Below are 25,261 nucleotides of genomic sequence, written 5' to 3'. Positions count from 1 at the left end.
GGAGGGTAATATTGGGAAAAGGAGAAAAATAACTCTTGATGTTATCTCAAAATCTGAGACAAATATGGAATTTCATAACCTGTATCTCGGTTTTTCTGTGGGCGCCCTTTCTTTTGTGAGATGCGACTCCGTTTCACTCGAAAACCATATAATTACTCGAAGAAGTATCAGCGGCGGCGGTTTAATTTAATATTAAAAAATATTTTTAGGTGTAATGAAAATCGTAATATCTGAAATAAGATGTAACTTAAAATATTATATTTTTAAAATATTTTTATTGAATCGAAAATTTTATATTTTTTAATATTTTTATTGAATCAAAAATATTATCTTTTTTATAATATTATTTTATTTGTAATATTTTAGGGTTAATTGAAAATATTAATAAAAATATAATATTTTAAGTTACACTAATCTAAAATATTATAATTTTTATTATATTTTTAATTATACCTTAAAAATTACTATTTTTTTTACTTTAAATTAATTTATCACACAACAAATCTACTCATAATTAACTTCGTAGATTTTCAAGTAATAGAATGGCGAACTTTTATGCTGCGGTAATTTTTGGTTGGGTTAACTACCAAATGCACACTCACATTATATGTTATGTCTAAATTAGTCCCCAAATCTTAAACTAATTTAATTAAATCTTCAAATATTAATATTGTATCAATGGACAATGAACTTATTGAGTGACCTCAGTGGTTAAAGAGGGTATTATTCTCCTTTGAAATTTTAGATTCGAATAGATACATTTATAAGATATATGTATTATCATAATTAATTTGTTTTAAATAAATATTATACTAAAACCATTCAATAAATTGTATTTCATATTAAATTTTGATAAATATTGAGCACCTAAACTGATGCTGATGGATAAATGATTATGCCATACTCTTGAAAGGCATAAACTGATAAACTCCATCTCCTTCTTTGAGGAACACACAGGCTTTCAGATAAGAAAATCGCAGACCATAATAAACATTTACTACTTATTATTTGATCTCTCTCTCTATATGACAATATTCAAGGAAGAAAATGCAGCAAAAAGGAAAGCCTTTATATCTTCTCCGGATGTTTCACGATCACCACTGGGCATTGAACGTGCTTGGCGCAATGATCACTCACGCTTCCTAGAAAAGCCCTACAAGAATTAATTAAACAAAATGGGAAATTTCCTGGAAATAAATCCATAAATGAAGTTGTAAAGTTATTATAAATTTATAATACCTTTTGAAGAAACCGTAACCATGGCTTCCCATCACCAACGTATCGGGTTTGATTCTATTCACGATTTTGCATATAACATCCTTAGCATCCCCACTTGACACGATTTTCTCCACATTTACCTGCGCACACTTGAATTCATCAGTAAGAATAATACAAAAGTAAATAAAAACAGGCAGCGTTCAAGTTCAAAGCAAGAGCCTTTTTACATCGCTGCTGAACTTTCCGCATATATCTTCGGCTCTTCCCATCACCGAGTTCACCAGATCATTGCCGTAGGTTTCCAACGCTCTGATCACATCGCCCGAAAATATATACCCTGAAACCATACGCTGTGAGCACAATAGTCCTGGCAGAATTTAAAGAGTATTAAGTACTTATAATTGATAGAAAGAGCAACGATTTGAAGAAGCAGTCATGGTTAACCTGCAACATCTAAGGAAGAATAGACGGGAGGCGGGGGCTTGACATAAAGAAGGATGAGCTTGTTTATTGTGGTTTGAGAAATCAAGTTACAGAGGCACCATGAAAGTGCATACATGCTCTCTTCACTCTCATCCACGGCCACTACAATTTTGCAATCCTTTTTCTTGAGCTTCACTGCTTCCATTGCTACGACTCTGGGTTGTGTGTATTTTTTATTGGTTTCAATTTGAATATAAGAAGGATCTGAGAAATTATTGGCCTTAAAGTGTTGATAAGAAAGCAAAAGAGGAAGCTTGAACTTTAAAGGAGGTAGTTGCCGTGGTTTGGAGTTCCCTGGGTTGGATTATATTTACTACTCTGGTCCCTGGGTTTTGAAGTGAAAGCCGCTGTATGGATGTGAACTCTTGTTTCTTATGTGCCATTGGAAAACCGGATAATTAAGAAAAAGAATTGGATTAAAACATGATGTATGTACTTGTTTTTTAAGAATCAAATGGGGATAAAAAAAAATCTGAAATTTGGACTGTATGGAATCTACTAGCTACTGCCAATTATACCAGAAGCTGTTGTTGCTTTCTATTCAGTGGGAAGTCGTGATTGGCTGCAGGAAAGATATGCGCTTTTTGTAGCCCAAACCATATGAGTTGATGCTATGTGCAAGTTGACAGGTGAACTTTTTGTCTACAAACAGGACTCTTTCTGATACTCTAAAATCATTATTTAAATTTTTAGCCAAATGAAAAAGATACTTATACAGACATCCTAAACAAAAACAAAGGACTCCGCCTAAATAAAGAGCCAGCCATCTACCAGAAAAAATTTGAATAAAGAGTCAAATAAGTACAAGCACACCCAACCCTAGACAGTAAACACAGAGATACCAAGGGCGTATGAAATGTTCCTCTAAAATTGAATTTGGACGTAATCATTTTTATATGTGAATTCTGTTAGATAAAAGAGTCATTAAAGATTTTTTTTTGGGATAAATCAGCAGTTTATTACCCAAAATAGCAATGTTGCTACAACCAATCAACAAAAACAAGACAGCCTAATTACAAAATGAACCAAATATTGGTTAGACTATACCCCAAGCATTACAGAGGTAAAAATTAGTACTATCAAGTCTATCTATAGCTTTACACCTTAGTCTAATACTAACAGCTTCGACAATATCTTTAAGCAAAGTATCAATTGATCTAAATCGACCCTGGAAAATACGTTGATTTCTTTCCTGCCAGATGGAGTAAATGAAAACGTTCCAAGAAATCTTCAGCAAAGTGGTGATAAGAGACTTCCCTTTCCAGGAAGTGCTTGCCCGAGAGACCATTGTTTCCCAAGTGAGAGAAGAATAAGACATACCATTAAGCTTCAAAATAGCTTTCCAAAGACCAACAACAAAAGGACATTGAGAAAAAAGATGATCCAGCGATTCTTGAAAATGACAGCAGTTAACGCATATAGAATCAGAACATAACCCCATTCTCCGCAAACGATCTCTAGTAGGTAACCTGTCCAATAATGTCATCCAAGAGATCAAACTGTGCTTTGGAATATGTAAAGGGTACCAAATCAGTCTATGCCAATGAACTTTCGTGCCTTGCATCCGAATCTTATCCCAGACTTCCCTAATTGACTGAGGAGCATACGTAACAATAGGATAAGCAATTGGTCTCAACTTTAGAAATCTACGAAAACTCCAACTGACATTTGAACCTGCTTCAAAATTCCATAAATCATGATCCTTAAGGACAACGACATTAATTTTGGTATTGGTCACAGACCATTTGTGTTACTTGTTTTCCTTATATTTTTTATAATATATTTTTATTTTTCCTTTGTTTTCTTTATTTTTCAATATCCTTACTTTTGTAACACATTTTTCTCTACATTTTGACAAGTGTTCGATGATAATTTTTTCGCGATGTTTGACTCTAATTTACAATTGTCGATGGTCTTTCAATAATTTAATCTCTTATTGTGTTTCGTTTATCAATCCAAACAAATCTATTTGTATATATCTTTTGTTTGAATTTTTTAGATGAAATTTTAACTATTTCTCGTATGGGACTATTCGTGATACGAAACAATACTTCTGCATTTAATACCCATGCATTTAATTGTGTTATTGGTTTGCCGGCAACGCCATCTGCTGAACCGAGTCTTGTATATAACTTCATAAAGAACAGATTCTTGATATGAAACTATAACCCCATAATGACATTTGATTTTCGTGATCTACAACCACTAACAAATTACATAGTGCTCATTTTTTATAATCTTCCCCACTTCCCAACTGGAACCATGACACATAACAATGACTTGACACGACTAGCTTTCAAACTTTTATCAAACTCCAGATCAAACAACTTCATCAAACAGATGCAAAAGAAACCTTTTATAGAAGAATCCATATGGGCACAATATGCCAAGCAAATATTGAAATCAAGATCTCAATGAGATGAAATTATTCAAATTGAGTTTGCTCATCATCAATATAGGAGTCTAATGAAGGGAACGCAAGTAACAAAATGCAGCTGAAGCTGTCCACAATTTCACAAGAAATTAAAACATTCATTCTTCTGCAACAACACTGATTTCACCTTTCTCGAGCATGTCGTAGAATGCTCTCACTTTCCTCTGCTCATTCCAGTGATGCATCTTCCAGAGCCCACCAGCACAGAGGCCAAGCGTTATCCCGATAACTATCTCCTTAACAACACTTGGTCCTTTCAAGGTAGCATGAGCAACCCTCCCACCCGCCATTTCACTTCTGTAGTAAAATCTAGTAAACCAAAGCAATAATAAACATTTAATTTTCCAACTCTATTGTTAATAACACTAATAATGACAATATAGAGCAATCCATGTGAATTTTTGTACTTATAACTAGAAATTCGACCCATTCAAAGCAACACACGGAAGAAAGATGAACAACATACTCAGATTCGTTCTCAAATATTGATTCCTTTCACTCAAAATGGCTATAATCTGTACTGCTTATACATCTATTTGTTTTGGGAACAATAAAGCTGGCATCTAAAGCGTTGTGTTAAAAAACAATTTTATGGTTGTCAATCAAGCAAGCAATACAGCCAACCCCTTCAACTTATTCATTGTTTAATACTTTACAACACAAATTTATAAATGAAGCCTCACCTTAACACCTTCCTATTTGCCAATGCAAAAATCAACACATTCAATTTCTTTGTTCCATTCAACAGCAGTTTTACATTGCATACTTCATAGTATCTCTTATGTCTAAGCACTCAAATTATAGAGAGATTTCGAGTTTCTTAGCTTGAGGGAAAATATATTAACAATACTTCCCAACAAATCAAGCAATACAGCCCTAAATAATGCTAAAAAGAAAAATTAAAACAAGCGCTGTCGTGATTTAAAAATAATCAAATCGAAATTTATGCTTTTAGCTAACAATTAAGAAACAAAAAACATAAAAATTTCAACCGGAATTTTCAGACGATGAAACAATTATAAAACAAAAAACGATCTTAAATCACCATCGTGCACGCTGTTCAATCATTGAAATCAATCTCAAGAACTTTCAAGACAAAGAACTAAAACAAGTGAATCGTCATTTAGACGGATAAAGATATCTAAAACCGGAACCCCAAAGAAAACCAAAGGAAAATCGAAGGAAGAAATTAGGGTTTACCTGAACAACGCTGTGTCGATGAACCAAGGATGGAATTCGATGGCAGAAACTTCCCAGAGAAATGAGGCTTTACTTCTTTTGACGACTTTTATAGAAAAGCTCTTAATTCTCTATTTTGCCCTTTTTGAAATAAGTGGGCTCAGCTACGTATTAACTTGGGAAGTTACACAATTACAAGACAGAAAAGGACTAGTCCCGAAGAATTTTTGTTTGTCCGTCTTATTATTATATCATAAGATGACTCAGAACGAGAAAAATAATCTTATGATATAAAAAAAATACACAGACCTTCAATCTTATCAAATTTGTATTAAATATGAATTAAGTTTATATTATTTCAATTAAATTAATATCATGAACTAGATATTTAGATAATATATTTAAAATATGATATTAGAGATCATAAACACAATATTAATAAACATATTAGATATTTAAGTATTATTTAAAAATTTATAAAATCATTTAAATATCAAATTAATATGAAATAAACATATTTAATAAATTTATACCACCAATAATTAATTATCTAATTAAAAATATAACAAATCTATTAATATGAAAACTTATATTTTAAAGATATTTGTATTTAAAACGAAAAATAACAAATAATTAAATAAGAGGAGAAAATGACATTCTAACAATTTGGAAAAAAGAACGTTATTATTGATAGGAATTAAGAAAAACTTAGAATAAAAAATAAGATTTATGAAAAATTATTATCATCATTTTTGTCATGAACAATTGAACACTCGCCCCTAAACAGTATATAAAAGAAAGTGCTAATATACAAGACTCGGCATCTCTCTTTTCGAACTAATTTCAAGAATAAAATATTTGTTATAGAAACCGAGAACAAACGAAATAATTGAGCAAAACCACCAATAACACACTTTCCTTTTTGGGTTTTCGTTTAGTATTCACCCAAACAGACACCAACTCAAGCGAGATAAAACAATGGGGCTTAGGTTTTGCTCTCCTAGATTCCTTGTTTTCGTCTTCCTCGTATCGGCAATACCCATAGCTTATATCATCTCAGAAGAACGTGCCGAGCCTACCAGCCGTGTTTTCCACTACCATAGCACCGGCTTTTTCAGGGAGTGCGCCAAGTGGGACGATCAAGGCCGTCGATTCCTCGTCAGTTTCTTGGAAGGTGGCGTCGGTGAAATCCACGTTCCCGACGACTACGCACCGGGTCTCGTATTGCAAGAGTCCACTGTGGTCAAAGACTTTGACTTGGCCGGAAATTCTTCCCTCGGCATCGCCGTTGACAGCTCCAGAAATCGGCTGCTTGTGGTTGAGGCCGACTTGCTCCGTAACCGATACAGCGCTCTCGTGGCTTATGATTTGTCCACGTGGAACCGGCTCTTTTTAACCCAGCTCAGTGGCCCTAGTAAGTATCACCATAATAATTTATCCTTTCCTTTTAGTCTGAAGAACGATAATGTTTAAATGAATTATTATATTCTTTTATATATACAATTATGAGAGAGTTTTACTTTAAGAGATTTAATCTAAAACTTCAAAAATAATCTACATTTATTTAATTATGAAATATCGAAAATTTGATATTTTAAAAAATCTAAACCATGGAGATGATGGTGGTACAGACAGATGAAAGAATAGTACTAGTACTAGATGGTCTTAAGTTGTTGAAGAACAAAGTTTTCAGACAAAATAATTAAAATAATTAACTTTTATTTCATTTTTTTTAAATGAAATGTGTTGGAATCCGAACTTGTTTTAACCTATCAAAGTTTTGCTTTTGTTGAAGGGCATTCTTTTTTTCTCTCCAAATGTTGGAGGCCAATAATGCAGGATTATAACTCATAAATCTGATATTAATATGTTACCATGTACATATGGTGAATTAATTTATAACATTATGGCACATGAGGGGTATACCACATTAAACTTCATGGGGTGGTTTTATTTGTTGTGGAGTAGTTGGCTTTTGGTTGAATTTTGAGTTTGGCTGTTGTTTTTGTATGCTTGTCACAGAGTTCTACTGCTTTGGGTAATATAACAGATTTATCCCCAAAAAAATGCATTTCTTCCCTTCCAATTAATTAGGGTAGGGACAGGGTCGAGATTGCGTTATACATTTTTGGATCCACATTTAAATGATGTCAAATATATGTATCACATATGATTTAGACATTTAGTATATGCATTTAATAAACTTTAAACGGTTTTTTTTCCTTGATCCTTAGGTGATGAGAAATCCTTCGCGGATGATGTTGCAGTAGATGCAGATGGTAATGCGTATGTTACCGACGCCAAAGCTAGTAAAATCTGGAAAGTTGGTGTTAATGGCGAGTTCTTGTCTGTCATCAGAAACCCACTCTTCACTCCAAAAGAGTGGTACAAAAACATGGTTGCATTGAACGGAATTGTCCACCACCCCGATGGTTTCTTGATTGTAATTCATACCTTCAGTGGCAATTTGTTTAAGATTGATCTAAACAAGGGAGACGACGTCAAGTTGATTCAAGTAGATGGAGGCTCACTAGTCTTTGGTGATGGTCTTGAGTTAATTTCTCCGACAAAGCTGGTTGTTGCCGGGAACCCTTCGGGTAGATTGGTAGAGAGCTCCAATGGATGGGAGACGGCTTCCGTCGTGGCAAAGTTTAAGGGTCCTGCCCATCGATTGGCCTCAGCGGCAACTGTGAAGGATGGGAAAGTTTATCTCAGCCACTTGGTTGGTATGGGGTGCCCCAAGAAGACACATGCCCTTGTTGAGGCTGTTTTCTGAACGTTAGGAAGGGAACAATCGGATTGACAAAATAAAATTCATGCTGCAAAATTGTTGTTTAATTACAGTTTTCACTTCTTTATTGTATCGCCAGTTGTTGGCCATCCCATGATGTTAATAACGCACCAAGTAGATGTGTTTATGGTGTAGTTTCGAGAGGTGTGTAACTTATCATGATAATACAACTCTTCTTGTGTATAAACTGAAAAAGACATTATATGGGTTTTGAAAGTTGCCTCGTAACTGGTCTTGAAGCTTAAGGAATTTTTGTGCACATTGGTTTTCAAGTCCTCTAATGTTGATATTCCGTTGTTTGTTTATAAGCATGGAACTATTCGTACGTGTGTGGACGATGTTTTGGCATCGATAGCGTCAGCGTGATTCTTCTCATACTACTATTTTTAGAGGCATTATGTTACACCTTCGATTTGTTTTAGTTGGAACTAAGTCGAAGATATCGTATTGACTGATCAGTTTTAATCTGCATTGAATTAGAAGGGTTATTTGCATCACATGTCCTCAAAATATGGCATTCATTTTAAATTAATCCTTAAATTTTTAAATATTACAATTTTATCCTTGAACTATGACTATCATTCTAAATTAGTCCTCAAACTTTAAACATTTCAGTTATGGGTAAGATTGGAACTTCAAAAGTTTGAGGATCAATTTAGAAAGAGGGTCATAGTTTAGGAATGAAATTAGAATGTTCAAAAGTTTAATGACTAGTTTAGAATGAGAGTAATAGATTGGGGATGGATTGGCATATTCAAAAGTTTAAGGAACAATTTAAAATTAGGGTTATAGTTTAGGGACATATGATGCAATTAACTTGAATTGGAATTAAAATAAATTTATCAATTAATTAAACAATCATAAAACACCTATCGAAGAAAAACAACAATTCATATGTCAAACATAGAGATCTACATGAAAACCAGAACGACAAATGAGTATAATTTGTAATTTCACATATTTTAGGGATTTAACTGAAATTAGTAAAAGTTTCGAGGATCAATGTAAAAGACATATTTTTATTCACTAACCCTATGTTTATACACATTCTCTTTAAACATTATGAATCAAAAAATGACGATTAGGTCAAACCCAAACGATCAAATTATGCTTTTTGGATTAAAATTGTAAAATTTAAGATTCGGAGAAGTTTCGAAAGTTCTATGCGCAACAAATTTTATGATTTAGAAATTCCGGAAAGTTTTGAAACCTGATGTATAATTTCGAAATCCACCTCAAGATTTGAAAATTCTAAGCTTCAAAAAAAAAAGAGTCTAAAACATATCTAGATGAACAAACAACTCATATAAACAAATTTTAACAAAAGAATACAAATACACCAAACATGCATTCCTTAGTAATGAAATCTTCTAATTATATAACATTCCATGCTATACCATTTCCTTACAAAATTAGCAAGAAGAGTGAAGAAAATAATTAACATTCCATGTTATACCCTTCATTCAAATACACTAACAATATACGTCTTTCATTACGAACATGCTTAAATTATCAACTAATATAAATTGTCTTTTGTATTATAATTAATCTTGTAATACTTATATTTAGTTAAACTCAAGAAATCAATAAATTTATATTTCTTTATCACTTAATTGTTTCATTTAATATATTGTCATATTGAAATTTCTGACGTGTTAGAGATTGGATATTACTTTTATATATATACACTACTTACTTGGGTTCTATTCCATTTTTTTAGGCATGAGGTGGGCAATGGTCTAAGTAGGCCTATACATGTATTCACCTTTGGTGGAGATTACATGTCAATAAAGATAAAGTCAGAATTTTAAATTTATTGATTTTGAAGAAAATAAAATTAAGAAGAAATAAATAAACATTTTGATATTAATTATATAATAAATAATGATAAATGATAATGGAGAAAAGTACCAATTACGAGGAAGAATAAATTAAAATTATAAGTTAAATTCATAAATAAAAGTCTCATAACATTATGTTTTAAAGATTTAATCACTTTGTGCTCAAACGAGTACAGTTTAAGAATTTAATTATTAGATTATTAAAATAAAAATATAGTTGGAGTTACTGTGTTGGAGTTTGACTGCCTTTGGAATATAATGATACATTCACCTAAAAAAAATATACTTGGGAGTCAAAAGCGGAATTAGGAATTTATTTTAGTAGGGGTTAAAATATTTGTTGATTTTCATAAATGCAATTTTTTAATTAAATGGATATGATAAAATTTTCTTTATTTAATTTTTAAAAATATTTAATTTTTAATATTAATTAATAATTAAAAAAATTGGCGGGTCTAAACCCGATGTTCCGCCAGTGCTTGGAGTTTTAAAAATGGTGAAGCGCTGCGCTTTGATGCGAAAGAATAAAACAGAACGGTCTCGTTTGGCATCATTCTATTTTTAGACCTGTTGGTCACAATACAAATTAAGAACCAAAGCTTAATCCCGAGCAAAACCCTGGTGCCTAGAGCTTAAACCCTGATACTCAAAAGAGAGAGAGAGAGAGAGATGAAATTTACGAATCTGATTCCTCTGGGATCCGGGCTGGTGAGAAAGCTTTTCACTTCGGCAGCCGATAATGCAACGGCTTCAGCGGCTCGAAACAGAAACAGGCTGTACCCGAGGCTGTCGATTTTAGCAGCGACGGGAGGGACGGTGTCAGAGACGTTAAACGAGTTCATAATGGAGGGGAAAAAGATCAGGAAAGATGAGCTGAGCCGATGTGTCAAAGAGCTACGCAAATTCCGTCGTTATCAGCACTCCCTTGACGTACGCCCTTACTTCCCATTTCCCATTTTTAATTTCCCCTGTTTCTGAAACCTAATGACCATTTCCTTAAGTTTCGTTTTAGTACTGTTCCTTAAGAAATAGAAACAGTAAAAAATAACTCATTTATTTAATTTGAATTTTAGCCTGTAATTTATTTGTTTATGATGATTATTATAATGTAGATAATGGATTGGATGGAGAAGAGGAATATACACTTTTCGCACATTGATCATGCTGTACGTTTGGATCTTATAGCAAAAACCAAAGGACTTGCTGCTGCTGAGGATTACTTAAGTGCCCTTCCTCCCGGTGCCAAGAATAAGATGACTTACGGATCTCTTTTGAATTGCTATTGCAATAATATAATGAAGGACGAGGCGTCATCTCTTTTTAAGAAAATGGATGAATTGAAGCTCATTGACAATTCTTTACCTTTCAACAATCTCATGTGCCTGTATATGAAAATGGGACAACCCCAGAAGGTGCCCGAACTTATCAATGAATTGAAGCGCCGAAACATCCCCCTGGATCACATCACTTACATTATGTGGATGCAGAGCTTTGGAGACTTAAATGACATCAAGGGAGTAGAGAGTGTTGTAGAAGAGTTGTTAAATGATAGTGAAGCTAAGTGTACTTGGAAAACATATAGTAATCTGGCTGCAATTTATGTTAAGGCTGGTCTGTTTGAGAAAGCTGAAGTATATCTTAAGAAGCTGGAGACAGATAAGAAGCCTCATCAGCGCGAGGCTTACCATTATCTGATTAGCCTGTATGCAGGTACTTCGAACCGAGCCGAGGTTTTCCGACTGTGGGAAACTCTGAAACGAGACTTTTCAGGTGTTAACAACACAAGCTATCTTATTCAGATTCAGGCTCTTGCTAAACTGAATGATTTCGAGGGTATGAAGGATTGCTTCAAGGAGTGGGAGAGTAGTTGCCTTATTTATGATAAGAGGTTGGCAGGTAGTACCATCCGAGGTTATCTATCAGGGGATATGCTTGAGGAAGCCGAGCTTGTTTTTGATAATGCTTTGAAGAGAAATATAGGTCCTTTTACTAAGGCTCGAGAGTATTTCATGGCTTACTTCTTAAACAAAGGTCGATTTGACATGGCTTTGAAGCATATGGAAGCAGCGGTTTCTGAGGTCAAGGACTGGAGCCCTTTGATTCCCGAAACTAAAAAGGCTTTCTTTGAATATTTCTTGAATGAAGGTGACGTTGAGGCTGCTGAGGAGTTCTGCAAGATTCTGAAGAATAACAATGGTCTCGATTCCGAGGCCTGCCATTGGTTGCTAAAAACTTATGTTGCCGCTGGTAAAGTGGCTCCTGACATGCGTCAAAGGTTGGAGAATGATGGTATTGAAATCAGCAAAGAGCTTCAGGATTTGCTTATAAAGGCCTGCCCCGAGTAATGTTGTAATCTGAAGCTCCTAAAATCATTTGGATTATTTTGAGCTTCTATTTCATGATTCTTACTGCTAAGACATCACCCAAAAAAAATGTTCCATGATTTTCATTGCCCAGTTTTTTTTTTAGTATTTCTGCGAACCGTTATATTCCAGTTGGTTAGTTCCTAATTAGCTCCCTTTGTAAGGGTTAAACTTCGGGTTCTGCATATTCTAGTTAAAATTTGAGATTTGTTCTTATATTTAAAACGGTGAAAATGTTCCTATTTATTTGATTTACAAATATTAATTCGGCACAAATCAAGTAACTTTAGTGGTTAAATAGATTATTGTTATCCTTAAGGTATTAAGTTCAAGCATGACACATGCAGAATTATTTGAACATTCATTATCAATAATTGAGAGTTTTTCGAATAAATATTAATTTATAATCATTTTATATTAATAAAAAAATATTAATTCAATTGTTACCCGAGTGAGGATGTCTTTGGAAGAAGTATGTTATTATTCCATTACCTTGGCACATGTTTATTATTGTTAGGGTAGTTTGGTTCACAAAAAGGTTGAAAAATATAAGATATAAAAATGTATCTTTTATTAATTTTTTTAGATATATTTTTAATAAGTTAAATTCTCAATATTAAAGTTAAAATATTTACATAAAAGTTCAGAGAATATAATTTTCTATTATTTCTAATTTGTATATATTTTTATTAAATTTGTACACAAATAACTTAATATATATATTTTTTATTTTTTATTTCTTTGAAAATATAGAAACATACTTATACCAATATAATTATGTGTTTATTTTTAAGTACCAAAATATTGAGAGATGTACATATTTACACCGGTATAAGTATGTGTTAAGTGCTATATTTTTTTTTATTTTATCCACTTACACCGGTATAAGTATGTGTTAAGTGCTACACTTTTTTATTTTATTCATATTACATGTATGAGTTGTATCGAAATATTTGATAAAATTAATAAATATAAAAAATATAATAAGACAACCTTTTATTATATGCATCATATTAGCAAACTTTTGAAGTAATTATCAAATTTTTATATATGTAATTTTAATTTAATATCATAACATTTTAGTATATGAGGATATGTGATTCCCGGAAAAAATATTTTTTGTGATAATAATCTTTTTCACAAACCAAACACCTTCTTAATAATCAAAATGGTGACATGATGAAAATTTATTAATAAACCCTCTACTTTTATGGATAAGATAAGAGAGTCCCAAATGAAAAGATTATTGTAACATTCAAATGATTAATATGGTTATTGTGATATTTAAAAAAAGTGTAATACTATTCAAAATGTATATATCTTTTCAGATTCAAGGTATGTGTAATGTATTATGAATGGTTCAATAAAAAAAAAATTAATGGAGCGTTTTATGGGACAATTGAGATATTATAAATTCAATGATGAAAATCATTTTTTTGTAATATATAAGAGATTTGTTCATTAGCATTTTTTAAAATAAAATACACTCAAGTCGTGTTTGATAATAAACAAATTATTTAAAAAATTATAAATATTTCATTTAATTAAAATATTGTTATAAATAAAATATTTACAGTTATAAATAAATTATTGTTATTCTTTGAGGTCTTGTGTTCGAGTACCAAGAATGCCAGAGTTATGACCTTTTAATGTCAAATGGTTGAGCATGTTCTTTGAATAGATACTACCTTGTATTTACCTCAACTTATAAAAAAACATAATAGTTTGTCCCTTAAAATTATATAATCTATCAATTTGACTCTAATTCAAAATAGTCTAATAAATTTAATTTTTCATATTTAAAAATCTCATCGTATTAGTCTTTATTATTTGCTTTTATCCAAAATGTTATATAACTTTCATACTATAATAACATTTTAATAATAACTTGTTGATGTTTGACAACGTCGTTTTTGTCAAATAAAATAATTTATATTTCTCAAATGAATAAATGAATAAAGATATTATAGAGAAGTGGGCCGATGCGCAAATATCGATTTGTTTCGATATTGATTTAATGAAAAAAATAAAAAGGGGTTTTTAAATATAAGAGTAAAAAATGAATGGTAAATAAAGTAAAAGTGAATTTTGAAAAAAATATGATAAGATGAAAATAACCTCAAGCTTTGCTCTACCTCAATTTCAATTGATCATCGAAATAAATTTTACTTTTGGATACATGCCGATTACAATCTACAAGGAATGATCAATCATTGATCGATCATCGAAAAGCCCTAACTTGGGTTGTGGTGTCTAACTGAGAATCGAATCCGATCTCGATTCACCTTAGTGGACCACTGCTAAGTTTGTTCACAGGAAGTCGAATTACGACTAATTGATTATTCCTCCCAACAGTAAATCAAAATACCTTCCAAGTCAACGCGTACTTTTTGAAGTGAAAGAGTCGTTCGTGATAATTAAAAGAATGATTGATTGTCAATCCAAGTTTTCAGAAAATAGAGAATATTATTCGAAGATATTAAGTGTTTTTCAATTCTCACAATAGGAACCGAGTCATCGCAAAAGTCTGTGGCTAAGTAAAACTTTACAAAAGCATGACGAGAGTCATACTTAGTATTTTTTAAAAAGAAAATTAAAGAAAAAAATCAAAAAGATGAAAATAGAAAAGAATTCTAATAAAACCCCCCAAGAGAACTTAATAAATTAAACGAAGAAGTACATTCTCAAGCTTCACATTAAGGGATATTTTTAATTTAGAAAGTTGCAAGAGATAAAATATCCTAAAGATAAAAGAAATATTCAAAATAAATATCGTAATAATAATTCAAAGTATTTATCTCAAATTCATCCTTTAAATTTCCTTAATAACTTCGGCCATCCACCTTCTAAAAGATGCTAATTGGATTGTCTTCTAGAAATTAATGTTGACTGGACGATCCAAATCTGTAGGTCAAAAAATGTTGTGCCCCAAATAGTACCCATAACTCCAACCACAATTCCAAAAAATAAACATTGGAGAATTTGCCCTATAACTGTTCATTCTGGAAAATAAGTTCCTAAATGAAAATAAGTCAAAACAAAACTAAATTAGTAATATCAAATCAACAACAATAAATAATTATCAACAAATATATGTAAATTCCATCACTCATCAATGTTTTATGGAAAAATACGATTATTCAAATTTTATTTTGATTATATGGACTCGTTTGATTTGACATTATCTTAAGAAAACTAAATAGATTAAAATTTTAAATATGAAAGGTCAAATTTATTAAATTGTTTGAATCAAGACCAAATTAATAGTGTATAAATTTTGAGGACTAAAAGTATTATTTTACCAGCCACATTATACTCTGTTCATTTTTTAAAAGACAGAGTGATCTATTTGTATCAATATTTTAATTAAGTGATATATTTATTATTTTTTTATAAAATAATCATTTATTATAAAACCATATAATTGAGGGATCTACGTGTATTTTTTTTGGATAAATGAATAATTTTATTACCCTAAAAATCAAAAATTTATTTATTAGCTTACCCTTTTTTCCCATACGTAATGGGGTAAGGGGGAGGTATGATAGTAGGCAGGCTCCCAACGTCAGGTTGAAAGCAACTTCCACGGAGACCTCCGAATTATGAAATGCCCTCCGTGAGACTCGATCCCACGACCACAAGGTTAAGAGCCTTGTGCTCTACCAACTGAACTGGACGGGCATTTACCCAAAGAATCAAAGTTTGCTACAAAACAATTTCCAATCACTGAACACAGTTACTTGAATACAAAAAATAGCGATCGGTTAATAGATACCCCAATAAGTACAAAGGTTGGAGTTTACATAGTCGAGCCTATTTATGTTTTTCCCCTAAGCTTATGCCAACAAAGTCTCTGATGCTGTTGAGAAGTTCATCGACAGTTCTGGAGCATTTCTTGAAAATTTTTCGATTACGTTCCTCCCACAAAACATAAATGTTAGCACACTAAGCAAGTTTAAGGATAGTAGAGATGGGAGATTTACCTTTCCATGTGTTACAAGCTTATGTTACCATGTCCTCCCAAGATGAGAATGTTTTGTTAAGCCTGTGGAAGAGTATAATTTTTCCTCGCAGAACAGAGGTGATGGAACAATCAAAGAACAAATGATCCCGACTTTCAATCATTTCATTACACAAAACACAAATCCCATTGGTATTAATCCCCATGCGAATATGACGATCACGAGTGGGTAGTCTATCTAAAATCATCCAAGCTATCACGACTTTTCATCATTTCATTACCTTTCTAAGTGTATTTTACCCATCATTTTATTATTAAAGTTTAAAGAGTTGTTCGGTTGGGTGTGAACCGAGTCCAAACCCGATTCACAAACACATCCGAAGTGTGATTTATAAATTTTATATGGGCCAAAATTCCAACAAGTATCAGATCCTTCTTCAGTCTCTCGTTTTTCAACGAGCTTACTTTAGTCACCGTGGGGCTCTAAAGCATCGACAGCTAAATTACTCATCGAAAATGAAAATCAGTGATGCTTCATTTTGTTTGTTGATCCTAGTTTACACAATTTCAGCTGTCTCGGCAAATTCCGTCCACGGCTGTGGCGGGTTCCTTGAGGCAAGCTTTTAACACTTCATTTTATTTTCTGTTCATTTCTTTAATGCAAAAAATGATAAGAAGGTTTCAAGAAAAAATATTTCGAATCTTTATTCTATTGTTTCTTGGAAATCAAGATGACAGTTAGTGGTGAGAAGGGCTTTTTTGGTGTGTTTCTAGATCTGAATTCATTAATTTCAGCTAGGATGCGATATTCATTTTGACCGCTTATTTTATTTTTAAATTTTTTCTTGTTATTGCTTCCAGTAAAACTTAACATTAATGGATCATTTTGTAGGCGAGCTCGTCTGTAATCAAATCGAGGAAGGAAACTGATACAAAGTTGGATTATTCTCACATCAACGTGCGGACTTAGCGTTGTGTATTTGTTACATCAGTAGGACTTTGTTTTTTTTTTCGTATTATATTAATTTTAGACACCTGGTTTCCAGAGTATGTCAATGCTTATTTGCAGGTCGAGCTTCGCACTGTAGATGGGTTAGTAAAGGAGAGAACTCAGTGTGCTCCGAATGGATACTACTACATTCCAGTATATGACTCTGGGTTTTGACTACGTGAATTCATATTTGAGATCTTCGGGGCTCTGTTTTGCTTAGCTACTTTGATCTAATGCTAGCGCAAGAATACTTTTGCTCTCTAAATCTTTTAATCCACTGGTTTGCTTTTACGTTTTTCCAATTATTTTTTCATGTTCAGACCTTACTGTATGCAGTGCCTTGTCATGCTTACTGAAACACCGGATATGAGAATGTAGGTCCCTGATGGAGATGGACTAATCAGTGTAGTTTGTGTACAAGGTTCTTTTGTTATCAAAATAAGTGGACCGGAAGGATGGTCTTGGGACCCTGACAAGGTTTTGTTCATTGTTATTACAAGAGATTTTCTTACAGGCTGTGTCCTCTATACTCTTGACAAATCAATGTTCCTACATTTAAAGCTAAATGCTACTCTGTAGGTTCCCGTTGTCATTGACGACAATGGTTGCAATAACAACGAAGATATCAATATCCGTTTTACAGGGTTTGTTTTATAGCTTTATCATGTATCGTTTTTTTATTCTAGATTATGTGCAATCTGAGTTCCACTCTTTTCTCATGATCTGAATGTCAATGTCAATAATCCTTTGAGTTTGTGTATTTATATATTGCAGATTTGCCCTATCTGGTAGGGTTGTGGGAGCTGTTGGTGGACAGAGCTGCTTAGTTAAGAATGGTGGCCCTGCAAATGTGAATGCGGACCTTTTATCTCCTCATGGTGATCTCATTTCTTCAGAATTAACAATGTTGGATGGAAGATACTTGTTCAAAAATATTATTCCAGGTATGGATGCTGCCGTGTTACTTTCTTGTTAGGAGACTTTTTATGTTTCATCTTGATTAGTTCATTGTTATTTTATTATTATTATTGTTATTTCAGTTATGGTTTGTGGTTTTTGCGAATCTAAACAAACAAAAGCCGTCTTCTCTATAAAATTTCTCTGCATGGACAGTAACAAGATAATTTACCTTCATATACTAGAAGGTCAGAATAATGTGCAAATTAACTTGGTCATTATATGTAAACTCTTCACCTGCTAGAATAATTTGCATTAGGAACATCTCTCTCCCTCTCTCTCTTACTGTTTTTAACTTTTCATGTATCCTTATGTTACAGGAAAATACAATTTACATGCTTCAAGTTCTGATTTGAAAATTGAAGTTAGAGATTCCACGGAGGTTTTGTATATTTCCTCAACTCCATTTGTGCTTTGTACTGTGTTTTATGATATGATAACCACTTGGAACTGCACTCCTTGCAGGTGGAACTGGGATTTCAAAATGGTGTTGTTGAAGACATTTTCTTTGTTGCTGGGTACGACATCCATGGTTCTGTGTTTGCCCAGGTGCTAAATAACAACTATTAAGATTATAGTATCGTTTATTTATGCATCTTGTAGTGCATCATATGATTAGGTGTCTATGCATGAGTGTTGCACTCTAAAGATTTAAAAGAGAATTCTTGAGTAATTGTTTTTTTCACCCACACATGTGTGCATAATGCATTAGCGCATAAGTTTATATTGTTTTATCTACTCTCTAACAGTCACGTTGCTGTTTTGGCAGGGAAGTCCCATCTTTGGAGTCCATATATATGTATATTCTGATGATGTTATCGAGGTAGACTGTCCCCAAGGTTCTGATACTGCCCCTGAACAAAGAAAAGCTCTATGCCATGCTGTCTCTGATGCTGATTGGTTGTTCACATTCAAATCCGTTCCTTCTGGTAAACTAATCTAAATGCACACCTTCCACTCATTTGATTTTTATAATCTAATTTTATGTGTGGTTACTAAACAGCTGGATAGGGAATATTATTATTAAAGTGCTTCTGCCTATCATTCATTAAATGCTATTTCATACCAATTTGGTATCAACTCTCGAATCAGCACGCTGGACTTGCCTAAGGAATGTGAGCTAAGGTTGCTCTTCTCACAGAGTGGTACCTGTTCATTTTAGCTGTTTTTAGTGCTCATTGGGAAAGCAATTGGTTATTTATGACAAATTACGGTTTTATTTTTACCCTGGATATTTCTATAGTTGGAGCCTTTTGGTCACACAACAATTTAGATTTTGTATATGTTTCTCATTAAAGAACATTTGAGTCAAGCTGAACAGATGCTATGGGCACTTAACAGCAGATAATTGCAGAACTTATGTTGCCATTTATTGGTATAAAAAGTTTGATTCAGTCTGAGTTGATTACTTTGAACAATTACAGGGTTTTATGAACTCATACCATACTACAAGGGTGAAAATACAGTGTTTGATGTCACCTTCTGTTGTGCCAGTGTTTGATGTTTCACCTTCTGTATTTTAATCACTGCAAAAATATCTCATTTTCTCTCTTCTCTGCAATTTGATGTTTTCTATGAATATTGATTACTTATGTGCAACTTCTTCATAACTATGAGATTTCATTTTAACGAGACCTACTATTCCTATAAAAAAAACTATGAGATTTCATTTCAACTACAAATTTATGTTAAATGCTTGAGTAATGAGTCTAACTTTTTATGCTCTCATTAGTTCCTTGAAAAGATGGAAATATGGTCAACCTTTGTTGTGTTGTGTATGCCTTTTTTAGTGTTCTTTCATGCTCTGTAGGAAGGCAGTGCTATGAGCTTATTCACTTGCTTCAGCCTTCTTTGTGGTTGGAAGAATCATACAGGCTTTCGGTCATGCTTGTTTATATTTTCCCACGAGTTTGGAGTTTATTGTTGCATGCATTTTTAGTGTATCAAGCGTGTATATTTTTATTTAACTGATGGTCTTACACAACTTCAACAGTTTTCTAATGCAGTTGAAAAATGTAAATTTCCAAGGACGTTACAGATTTATTGATAATTGCAAGTGATTGATGGTGGGTTTTATAGATATATGCTATATTCCATGTAAGAGACTGAAATGATATAGCATTTAGAATTGATTATAACCCAAAGAGATTGAAATGATATAACATTTAGAATTGACTATTACCCATAAATCTCAGTGTCTTTTAAAAGAAGCTGATTGATCATGAGAGTCTCCTATAGAAGCATTTGTAACTTACATGAGATCTCATTAAAAGCTAGCTCGCTATTGGTGTACCTTTTATAACTAAAGATTGCTTGTTGCAGGAATAATGGAGAAAAAAAGCTTCTTTTTTATCCTAGACTACATCATTTTTTTTATAGGAATAGAAGGCCTCAATAAAACCCCCTTCGTGATTAACGGAACTTAAAAATAGTTCCTTAATCCGCACAAGGAGGAAAAGAGTGCCCTAGGATTTCATTAAACTCAAATATAACAAAGTAATACAAACTAATCTCCCTCAAGAGATACAAAACCAGAAAGAAACAGCCCTTAACAGAACATAATTCAACCAATACCAGCCTTAGCTAGAACATCTGCCTCTATATTGGCTGTCCTACTAACCCAACTAATAAAACCTTCAAAAACACTAAGCTTTTGAATAATGTCTTTAACAATTTGAACATAAACAACAGGACAGGAGACCACATCCTTAACCCAGCCAACTGCCACCTTACTATCACTCTCAATAATCAATCTATCTTTAAACCTATGACAAATAGATTCATAAAAATCTAAACCTTTTAGGATAGCCTTCAATTCCATTAAAGTTGGGGGCCCCGGACCAGCAGGCTCTTTGAAGGAGCCAAGAATCGAACCAGACATGTCTTTCAAAATACCACCTAAACCACTCCTCTTCCAATCACTCGAAGTAGCCGCATCCACATTAAGTTTAATAAAACCTTTTGGAGGAGGGGACCAAGGAAACACGGTTGAAATTAAGCAGTAAATATAGTAACTTACAAATTCTTTCTGTTACTTCTTCATCTTAGTCAATTATTTGCACTGTTCCTTAGGTTTCGGTGACATATGATGGTTGTCAAGCTTCAGTACCTCAATTCTCTGGTTGATTAGGGCTATACTTGGAGGGATCAGTTTCTCCCCCCATTTTCAGTGTTCATATACAGATTATTGCTGGGGACGTGAGCATGATTGCTTCATTCAAGAAAGGAGTAGTGCTTGAAACTGCTACAGAGGCAGATGGGTCTTTTGTTGCAGGAGCTCTGTATGATGACATAACTTACAATGTCAAGGCTTCAAAGGTAGGGAATGTTTATTCTGGTATTATTTCTTCTGAATATCAACTTAGAGCCAATGTATATTAATTCCCTTTTCAAATTTAATCACTAACATAGCATCCTCTTGGTGCGTTTCAGTACTTTGGCATTTGTTCATATATAAACATGTTAGTTATATGATTGATATCCAAAATGATAGTTTTATGTTCTTTTTGGTTAAGTGACTTGATACTTTCTTAATTTTTTATGATAAGTAACCATGATATTATCTTGTTATTAATTGACAATTTTTAGAGTTTTCATCTTCAAGACTCTGGTGATATGTGGACTGTGTTGGAAGTCTTTTGGCCTAACATGAATATGTGATATGGGTGCAATCATGTGATGCATATTTTCCTATAGTTTCCGTTTTTGTTGTTCTCACTAAATTTGTTTGTATCTGGACTCCTAGAAAATAAAATAAATATTTGAGTAGAAAAGTCATAGTTTGAAGAGCCAGTGCTGGCAATGGTGTCTTATTGATTTTAGTGTCTAGTTATGATGTGTACGTCAACCATATAATGATAGAGGAGAGAAACATACTCTTAAAAAGGTAGTAGATCCATCAATTGATGCAGTTACTGCAAACTGCTAGCCTGCACCCTTGTGATCCATTTTAAAAACAGATAACAATGGAAATAGAAGAAATAGAAAAGAATTGTAATTTTCACTCGTGTTTTATTAAAAATCAAATACAACCCTGTATAGCCTACAAGAGTGTTAAATTATTTTGGAATATTAGCACAAACTAGGGAAGTTTAAATCACAAAGAAATCAGAATTGATTTCAGTATTTATAGCTTGCATTGCCTTTGTAATTTTAGGGAAATTATTCCTTAATCCATTCTCAGATTTTTAGGGATGTCTTACTAAAAATTCGGGTAAAATATCTTTTAGATCCCGTCAACAATCCAGACTTTTCATTTTTTCTGAAGCACCCGGACATGGTTATGGGTGCATGGTCTTCTAAATAAATATAGCTTGTGATCACTAACAATAAATGTAAAAGGCATGCGATACATATAAGATAGAGCAGGTGAAGTGAGTTTCTAGCATTTTATGTGATTAGATGGAAAATAAGTTTTTAGCCTTTGCAAGGGATGTAAATACACATAGATCTAAAGCATCATGGACCCATAGTTCTTAAATGGTTTTCTTGGTGCAGTTTCAGTATGATTTAAATAGTCAAGAAAAAAATTAGCTGATTTTTTAATTGTCTTCAATGTGCAACTTCTTTTCCTTTTAGGTGTTCAACATGTTACATTCTCTGATGACTCTCTTATTTGGTGCAGCCTGGATTTTATCTTAAACAAGTAGGGCCATATTCTTTTTCTTGTTAGAAGCTTGGTCAAATATCTGTGAAAATATATTCCAAGGATGATGCCACTGAACCTAGTCCCTCTGTTTTGTTGTCATTGAGTGGGGATGATGGTTATAGGAACAATTCTTTGTCTGGGATTGGTGGAATATTTGTTTCTGAAAACTTATTTCCTGGAAGCTTCTATCTTCGGCCTCTGCTAAAGGTACTTAATCCTCTTTCTTCAGATTTGAATGTTCAATTTCTAAAGTTCGTTGAAACTGTAAGGGAAACTAGGCTTTTGATTGATTCTAAGTTGATCATGACCATATGCACATTATAGACGGAAACAACAGAAAGGAGTTTTAAACTAGTTTTGTTCAATTTAATTACTCCACATGATATGAAATTAAATTAAACTAGGTAACAATGTATTACTTTAATCGGTGATTTCTCTCTGTTTCAGGAGTATGCTTTCTCATCTTCAGCACAGGCAATAGAACTTGGTTTTTTAGAATCAAGAGTAGTAGTTTTCCACACTACACGTGTTGCTTACAGGTTTTTCTTTTGCTTTAACTCTCCAGTTGTCTATTTGACATTATAAACATTTAAGTGCATATTTCAATGTTATTATTATTCAAGATAAGTTTATTATATTTTTCCCGGAACTTATTTACATTAATTTTTTTTAAAATTTCAGTTATTTAAATTTTATGTGATAATTCAAATGAGTTCTGCACTTTTTCCAACTTGCTTGTCTAGTCGATTTACAATATGAACTTCCAACTTTAAGATCCTCTCTACACCAATGCTAAACTTAGTAATTAGTATATGGCATCTTAAAAATGTCTAGCTTAGTGTCAGAATCAAAGTTCCATGTTGGTTAAGGCAGTTTAATTTCTTCAGTGCAATGGATGTGGTGACTTTGCTCACTGGGCAACCAAAAGAAGGTGTCTTCATTGAAGCCCGTTCAGAGTCAAGAGGGTACTATGAGGATACAGTTACTGATTCATCTGGGAGTTATCGTTTGCGAGGACTAATTCCTGACTCATTGTATTTAATCAAAGTTGTGAAGAAGAATGGCTTGGGTAGTGCTAAAATTGAGCGAGCATCTCCTGTATCCGTACCTGTAAAGGTTGGTTCTATTTGCTGTGAACTTGTTTCCCCCCTCTTTTGGTTTTTAACTCTTCAGTGTGTTTTAGCTCTTTTAATTCGTTAATGTCATTTTTTTATTGAAGCTTTTGTTGAATTAAAACAATTCCGAGGGCTACTAAGCTTCAAACTTCTGATGTGTGTGGTTGATTGACTTGCTGCCAGGTTGGGAATAATGATATCAAGGGACTGGACTTTTTGGTCTTTGAAGAACCAGAGATGACAATCGTAACCGGCCATGTTGAAGTGAATAGGACTGGTGAACTACCTTCTCATTTGTTGGTAGAAATTAAATCAGCTGGTGACACGTATAAAATAGAGTCTGTCTTCCCACTACCATTATCAAACTTCTTCCAGGTGAAGGACTTACCCAGGGGAAAGCATACTGTTCAGCTCAAATCTAATCTGCATTCCAACACTTACAAATTTGAGTCGGATATCATTGAGGTTGACCTACAGAAGAAATCTCAAGTTCATGTTGGTCCCCTGAAATATAGTTTGGAGGAGTATCATGTCAAACAGATTTGTTTAACTCTGTTAAAATAGTGCATGTTTTTTCTTTTTTCAAACGATTATGCAACTATGTATAACAAAATAGTGTGACCTAAACTAATATTGTGAAAAATGATGCTAAACTATATATACTTATTAAGGAGCTGTTTGTTTACTTCAGAATGATTAAGCGCGGAATGATTCAAATGCTGAATGATTCAGAGGCTCTGTATGAATTAACTTTAAATGTGACATGCTGTTTAATAATGACTCTGAATTTAGCATTCAGTGTTGAATGATTCTATTCAGAGCCAAACAAATAGCCCCTAAGTTATTGTCGAACAGTTCTGTTAATTTCTGACTTGTCGGGCATACCTACAGGAACTAACTCCTGCACCAGTATTCCCTTTAATTGTAGGAGTTTCAGTGATCATTCTCTTTCTCAGCATTCCTAGGTAACTTGAATATAGTTATGTCTTTTTTTATTCTGAGCCCATTCATCCCCCTTACATGCTTTAAGATTTCATGTTTGTACGGATAATCTTTGATAATGTTCTACCGTCTACTTGAAAAGACTCAAGGACTTATACCAGGCTGCAACGGGGATACCAACGCCGGGTTTTATGACAACTGCAAAGAAAGAAGTGCGGAAGCCTGTTGTGAGAAAGAAGACATGTTGAAGAACCCGACTTTATGGCTCATAAGGGATTGTTAAAAGGTTCATTTTTTTCTCCGAAGTTTTGGTAGATGAGAAACTAATTTGGATGATA

At 33.1% G+C, this 25,261-nt stretch overlaps 4 protein-coding genes and 1 pseudogene across 5 annotated transcripts; 3 read left to right on the top strand and 2 right to left on the bottom strand.

Moving 5' to 3' along the window:
* Nucleotides 1-1,000: 1,000 nt before the first annotated feature.
* LOC120153467 (universal stress protein A-like protein) lies at nucleotides 1,001-23,601 on the bottom strand. Its single transcript, XM_039165414.1, has 6 exons — nucleotides 23,588-23,601; nucleotides 20,055-20,064; nucleotides 1,663-1,856; nucleotides 1,446-1,555; nucleotides 1,240-1,358; nucleotides 1,001-1,153 (listed from the first exon to the last, which is right to left on the bottom strand). Exons 3-6 carry the CDS (start codon nucleotides 1,844-1,846, stop codon nucleotides 1,069-1,071), a joined length of 498 nt encoding a protein of 165 aa, XP_039021345.1. The 5' UTR covers nucleotides 1,847-1,856; nucleotides 20,055-20,064; nucleotides 23,588-23,601; the 3' UTR covers nucleotides 1,001-1,068.
* On the bottom strand, nucleotides 4,041-5,478 carry LOC120153468 (cytochrome c oxidase subunit 5C). 2 transcript variants are annotated; one of them, XM_039165415.1, is made up of 2 exons: nucleotides 5,336-5,478; nucleotides 4,041-4,438 (listed from the first exon to the last, which is right to left on the bottom strand). In XM_039165415.1, exon 2 carries the CDS (start codon nucleotides 4,423-4,425, stop codon nucleotides 4,234-4,236), a length of 192 nt encoding a protein of 63 aa, XP_039021346.1. In that variant the 5' UTR covers nucleotides 4,426-4,438; nucleotides 5,336-5,478; the 3' UTR covers nucleotides 4,041-4,233. The 2 variants fall into 2 exon arrangements, with proteins under 2 accessions (XP_039021346.1, XP_039021347.1); XM_039165416.1 differs by having other exon boundaries at nucleotides 4,041-4,444; nucleotides 5,336-5,404.
* On the top strand, nucleotides 6,230-8,227 carry LOC120153465. The gene is made up of 2 exons (XM_039165413.1): nucleotides 6,230-6,728; nucleotides 7,549-8,227. The coding sequence occupies exons 1-2, from the start codon at nucleotides 6,293-6,295 to the stop codon at nucleotides 8,088-8,090; spliced, it is 978 nt and encodes a 325-aa protein (XP_039021344.1). The 5' UTR covers nucleotides 6,230-6,292; the 3' UTR covers nucleotides 8,091-8,227.
* Nucleotides 10,558-12,441, top strand: LOC120153464 (pentatricopeptide repeat-containing protein At1g02370, mitochondrial-like). The gene is made up of 2 exons (XM_039165412.1): nucleotides 10,558-10,876; nucleotides 11,059-12,441. Exons 1-2 carry the CDS (start codon nucleotides 10,616-10,618, stop codon nucleotides 12,289-12,291), a joined length of 1,494 nt encoding a protein of 497 aa, XP_039021343.1. The 5' UTR covers nucleotides 10,558-10,615; the 3' UTR covers nucleotides 12,292-12,441.
* On the top strand, nucleotides 16,709-24,584 carry LOC120153543 (annotated as a pseudogene).
* Nucleotides 24,585-25,261: the final 677 nt, after the last annotated feature.

Source organism: Hibiscus syriacus, unplaced genomic scaffold (assembly GCF_006381635.1).
Source record: "Hibiscus syriacus cultivar Baekdansim isolate YM2019G1 unplaced genomic scaffold, ASM638163v2 tig00111100_pilon, whole genome shotgun sequence".
Classification (NCBI taxonomy): Eukaryota; Viridiplantae; Streptophyta; class Magnoliopsida; order Malvales; family Malvaceae; genus Hibiscus; species Hibiscus syriacus.
The sequence above is the reverse complement of the archived record's forward strand: the minus strand, read 5'-3'. Positions and strand labels throughout refer to the sequence as shown.